Source organism: Rutidosis leptorrhynchoides, chromosome 10, assembly GCF_046630445.1.
Source record: "Rutidosis leptorrhynchoides isolate AG116_Rl617_1_P2 chromosome 10, CSIRO_AGI_Rlap_v1, whole genome shotgun sequence".
Classification (NCBI taxonomy): Eukaryota; Viridiplantae; Streptophyta; class Magnoliopsida; order Asterales; family Asteraceae; genus Rutidosis; species Rutidosis leptorrhynchoides.
Window position 1 is genome coordinate 91,351,710 of NC_092342.1, and position 6,468 is coordinate 91,358,177.

General features: G+C 32.7%; 1 protein-coding gene across 1 annotated transcript; it reads left to right on the top strand.

The window, feature by feature from the left end:
* Window positions 1-2,927: 2,927 nt before the first annotated feature.
* On the top strand, window positions 2,928-4,214 carry LOC139870448 (pelargonidin 3-O-(6-caffeoylglucoside) 5-O-(6-O-malonylglucoside) 4'''-malonyltransferase-like). Its single transcript, XM_071858254.1, has one exon. The coding sequence runs from the start codon at window positions 2,928-2,930 to the stop codon at window positions 4,212-4,214; it is 1,287 nt and encodes a 428-aa protein (XP_071714355.1).
* The last annotated feature ends 2,254 nt before the right edge of the window (window positions 4,215-6,468 follow it).

Genomic DNA, 6,468 nt, shown 5'->3' on the forward strand with positions numbered 1-6,468 from the left:
AGCTTCTTGTGAATTGTGGATAGTAGTTTATGCATGATGTTTGCATGGTCGTCGTATTGCTAGCATGTATGTGGTGTTGCGTAAGTGGTTGCAAATAAGTAGGTTATATATGAACATGTATAATTATTGCATTCACTAAGCATTAGCTTACCCCTCTCGTTGTTTATCTTTTTAGATGCAAGTGTGGATAAGGGCAAAGGGGTTATCGGGCATTAGGTGTCCCTTGATGATGTTTTATTGGAGCTTTGAAGTTGGCCTAACGTTTTGGGTAGTTTAGTCCCAAATCATGCTCGAAGTGTCGTTTGAATTATAAACTATCAATTGTAGTGGGTCAAACTTGTATTAAACTTAATTAATGGCCTTCGTGCCTTGTAAGCATTTAAATTGTGGCACGTTTTAAATGGAGCTTGTGGAATGGTTTACATATTTTATTGACGCGTAAATGTGTATTAAATAAATAAAAAAATTATCGTATGGAATACGGGTTGGGTTGTTTCATTTTTTTTCCATGTCATATTTAAAAGAATAAAAATCCACATAATCATTTTAACCGGTTTAGCCGGTAGCAAGTCATTTTTGTTGACATGCGTACACTTTTTGAAAGTATATAGCCTACATTGGTATTTTTCTGAGTATATAGCCTACATTGAAAAAAATGAAAGTATATAATCTATTTATAGCTTTAACCCTATATAATTACATGTACATTTTTTATTCTTATAATTGGATTTAAGATATATTTATAATAATATTTCTTTAGTTTGATGAGCATGAATATTTTGGGTAGTTTTCAATATCCGACTATATTTATTTGATTATAACTTCTTAATTTCTATACCTTTACATATAATTTGTCTAGTGCAAATGACGCATACTCGCACCTAAATGCGAGTTTATAACTATTATTTAGTTCTAGCATGAAATTCGAAGACGAAAAGTACCAATTTTGTTAATTTATGTGTTTATGAGCCTATACATAAGTGATTAATACGTATATGTCGGCAATAATAAAGTTCAAATTTCACACGACAACTAAACTAGGTTTATATTAGTTTCTTAATATAGTAGTTTCATTTTATCTAGTTTTTCTAACTAGTACCTTTTAAAGTTGTCATTAACGTGGATTAAAGTCTTCTACAATTCGATAAGCGCCTCTATAAAATCAACACGTAAGCACTTTATACAATATGTTCAAGCGCATTAACGATAGCTATAAGGCCTATCATTAAAAAAACTATTTTATATATATATATATATATATATATATATATATATATATATATATATATATATATATATATATATATATATATAGGTAGGATTAATGGGGAAGTAACCAATTGGGGGAAGCATTTTTTTTTCGTTTTTTCGAATTTTTTTCAGGCATTAAAAAAAGAAAAAAAAATTGCTCCCCCCCCCAATTGGTTACTTCCCCATTAATCCTACCACTAATATATATACCTATACATTATATATAAACCTATACATTATATAAAGCGCGTGATAATAATCCTATGTATCAACTTCTGGTTAATTTTTGCCACGTGTCAACTCCTCATTTACTCCTGTCATGTGTCAGTCTATCAGTTATTTTCATATATTAATTGAATTATTATATTTCATAATTTAATTTAATATACAGATTTCATTACCAAAAATATTATATTATCATATAATATTATATTACTCGTAATATTAACTATTGATGTTGTAATTATATTAATAATTATAATTATAATTATTATATATTATATTATTATAATTATTATTATTATAATTATTATTATTATTATTATTATTATTATTATTCTGAAATTGTTTTAAATGGTAAGTAATATTATTTTAAATGATACATCGATTTAATATATATATTGATCATATATATATATATATATATATATATATATATATATATATATATATATATATATATATATATATATATATATATATATATAATGCTCATAAATCGAGAGCTCAATGATCAATATCGTAGTGTAGTGAGTTGTACTAAAAAACATAAATAATTAAAGATGTACATAAAATTTTACAATCAGTTTTAAACAACTTTTTGGGGGGTTCATGTTTGGTGTTTTATCGATCATTTATCAATTAAGTTAAAATGATTTCAACGGACGGGCTCATAATCTATGCATTATTACTCAATACTAATGTTTTCGATATAAATGTTACCAGTAATAAAAGATTTTTTTTAATTGTAATTGTATTATACTTATGATAAGTATCAACATTAACGTTATCAATTAATAATTTATACAATGTCGTGCAACGCACGGATTCATAAAACTATATATATATATATATATATATATATATATATATATATATATATATATATATATATATATATATATATATATATATATATATATATATTTATAAAGTTCGTAAAGATCCGGTGGAACATACAAATGACAATGATTGAAATTGAAAGAGCTCGCTCTTATCGTTCTACACAGGACGAGTACAATGATTGAAAGAGAACGAGCATATTGGAAATGAAATGACAACACAACGTATAACCATCAAACCTAAATCTAAATATATCATAAAACCGAGATCGTATTCAACCCCGCAAACACTACTACTCAACAGCCGCACATAAATATGAACGTTGGGCACTCCACCATTATATAATACTGTGTTATTTCGAAAATTTAGTAGGACATTTTCTAGTTGACTCGCACGAGCATCAAAATGTAAAATACCGGCGCTCGCTAGTTGGTTAAAACTATCTAGTATATATTGAAGTTTATTATGGGTGGGTCCCAAACAATCCTTTTCTCACACACATGGCTACATCCCAGGTTATAAGTAAAAAGTTGCACACGAGATCAATCCACCTTTTCTATCTTCTAAAAGTTAAGTAACTCATTATATTCAAAGATTGATCAATAGCAATTGCAATGGATATGAAGATCGAAAAGCAATCCACTAAAAATATCAAACCTTCAGTTCCAACTCCTCCAACACTTCGTCGCTACAAGTTAGGCCTCATTGATGAGTTTGTTCCTTCTATAAACGTCAATGTTGTACTTTTCTTTTCCACAAATAGCAACAACCATGATCATCCAATGTTCATTATTGCCCAACTCGAAAAATCTCTGGAAAAAACGTTAACTCGATTCTACCCTCTTTGCGGTAGATACGACAACAAAACTCAAACCATTGATTGCAATGACCAAGGTGCTGAATTTATATCCTCCAAAGTTAACATCAAACTTGAAAATATTCTTGTTTCCGAAGGAGATGTTCACTTCATCGATGAATTCATTCCATCCAAAAGCGGGGTCGTTGATCAACTCAACGGTCCATTATTCACAACTCAAGTGACTACTTTTGAGTGCGGAAGTTTAGCACTTGGTGTAAGTGCATCACACATGATTGTTGACGCTTGCACACTTTGCACATTCTTAAACGAATGGGCTTTTGCGAATCGAGAAACAAACGGGATCGAATCAACAGGACGACCTGGATTCGACCCGTCCCAGTTGCTCCCGGCTCGTGGCTTACAACCCTTTCCACTACCAGATACGAGCCAAGACATGTCAACTAAGTACATCAAATATTCATTCAATGAGAGTGTCATATCAAACTTGAAAGCAAACAGAAAAAATAGCACTGGTCAATGGTCAAAGGTACAGTCAGTATCAGCGATCATTTGGAAGGCTCTTATGGCAGTTGATCGTGCAACATACAGTTGTCGCAGAGAGTCCGTATTGACGCAGACTATTAACCTAAGGGGGAGAATGGCGTCCACCATACCTAAAAATTCATGCGGGAATATTTGGGCGTTATTTAGCACAAAAGCTACGACAGATGAAACGACTGAAGACTTAACAAATCTTTTGAACGATTCGGTCAAGAAAACTGTAAGTGAGTTGTCAAAGGCGTACCATGAGCGCGAAGAAGGACAAATGATGATTTTGAATGGCTTGATACAACTGGGAAGCGTAGATTTGGAATCGACTAATGTGAGTGGTATAACGAGCTGGTGTAAGTTTCCTTTTTATGAAGCTGACTTTGGTTTCGGAAAGCCAACTTGGGTGGTCCCAAGGACAATTCCGATACCAAATTCGGTGCTTCTTATTGATGATTCGGATGGTAATGGAGTCGAAGCATATGTGTTTTTGGATGTTAAAGATATTTCAGTTTTCGAAGAAGCTTTAGAGTTGAAAGCATTTACTGCTTAAACAAAAACCTTTTGTTACCATCATCATGGAATATAAATAAATATATATCTCAAGTTCTCTTCAATAATAATAAGTTCTATCGAGAATATAATTCCAATGTAACGTGTGATATATTGACTTTCTGTTGATTTATTCTCGTGTGGTTTCTCTTTAATTCCTTGGTCTTTTAGACCATATATAACGGAGCGCCATGGCCTAAAAACCTCCACCATCACGCCAGCATAGCGCCAATATGGGCGTGATGGAACCAAAAAACTGTCGGCATCATGGATGCATCACAACAGGAAGAAGAATGGCGTGAAAGATGGATTGAGCCAATCAAAAAGCTCCAACTCACATTTACCAATTGAAATAATAATAAAAATCACTTAAAAATGGCTAATAAGAAAATTTAGGTTTAATGGTGAAAAATGGAAAAACCTGCGGCTGTAGAAAGATTGATTAAGATGATAATTTATAGTATTTACTAATTTAGTCCCTCAACTATGTATTAGTTTATATAAATAGATTGTTTTATTTATTTAATTTTTTTAGCAAAATACGAAATAAATAGATAAAAGCCAGCAGTTCACGAAAAAGTGAAAGGCTGGAAGTTTACAACAATAGGGTCAAGTTGGGCTTACAGTAGCAAAATATACCCACTTCGACCAATTCATAAAAAGAGAAAAAATTTATAACAGTAGCAATGTTCATGAATAAAACAGTAGGCTCCATCTTCTTTTTATGCAAATACCCAACATTGAATCTTCCATAAATAAACTTGGAAACTCACTCAAACATTAGCATTAATTACCCATTCAAAAACCTTCAACTTTATCCGCTCCACGAAAGCGGCCCAACGTATGTAGAAACCATTGAAAACCAATTCATTTCTTGCATTCCAAATATACCATAGAGTGGCCGAGCCAATAAATTCCTTGAAAGTCCATGAGCAATGAAGAAATAAATGCTCTATCGACTCAACATGAAGAAAACACCATCCACATTTATCATTCGTGATGTCTCGAATACATCTTCTATTAATCAAAACTTCGTTAACCGCAACAACCCTGAATTGTGAGCCAATGAAAAATGGAAATCTTTAAGGGAACAAGTTTATTCCATACCACCTTAATCCAAACTATATCGTTCTCCACATTAGGAGAAATCATCACCCTAACTCCTTCCGCAACCGTGTATACTTTTTCAACCGAATTACCCATTGAATTTCATAATCTTAGACACCTAGTGTTCCATGTAGCTATGTTCATTGTTTTGATCTGCTAGGCCTTTCGGCACTATCAAACATGCCTTCAAGAAAGTTCCCAAACACCTCCTTTTCTTTAGGAATTTTCTTAGGATTTAAAATTTTCCCATAAACATTGATTGGTTTGCTTGCAAATTGTGAAGTTTCTGCCTCTTGCACATGCTCGATATTTTCTGTATGTTCAAGTTCAGCCGAGCCCAATTCTACTTCTTCACTAATATCTCTTGCTTTAGACTTCTTTTTTCTATTAGATTTTGAAGGGCTTCGATGTGTTTTGGACAAAACGCTATTCTTAGCTAAAGCTTTAGATTTTTGGGAATTCTTTTTATACTAAGCACATGAAGATCTACAATCCAGGGTTGGGCACTTGTGAAGATCTTGTTTAACATGAGAGAAACGAGCATAGTGGTAAAAGTTACGATCATCAGGTATCTCCACATCAAATGGAGGACTTTTAGCAGCTAATTCAGGATTAACAGGCCCATTTTTTATTGTTGGGCTATTTCGTGGCCCATTAACCTTAAAGGGGGTGGGCCTGTCATATAAAGGGGAACCACCCGTCATATTATTAGGGATTGTTGCAGACACTTTATCCCTTACAACATGATTTTGCAGGTCTTTTCTAGTCAAACAAAACTGAGTTTCAAGATTAACTTTCAGATTTGCAGGCACTTTATCACCAAAATGGATACTTTCTCTTTCTCTTTCTTTAGCAGGCACTGACGTCGATCTTTTCTTAAGAACCGTACCCTTATACTTCTCATAAACGTCCAAAGCCAAATTTGGGTTTGAATTTAAAGCATTACCCGATGGATCTTTTAAATTACCCGTTTGGAGATCTGATAATTCAAAATTTGAATTCTGGGTTACGTGTTCATCTTCAAGTGGTTGGATAGGAGTAGATGGTTCCTTTTCCGGTGTGGATTGTCTTTCCGGTGAGCTTGCCTTTTTCGATGAATCAAGTCTCAGAATTTTATCACCATCATCGTTATTATCTTGATCGAAAAC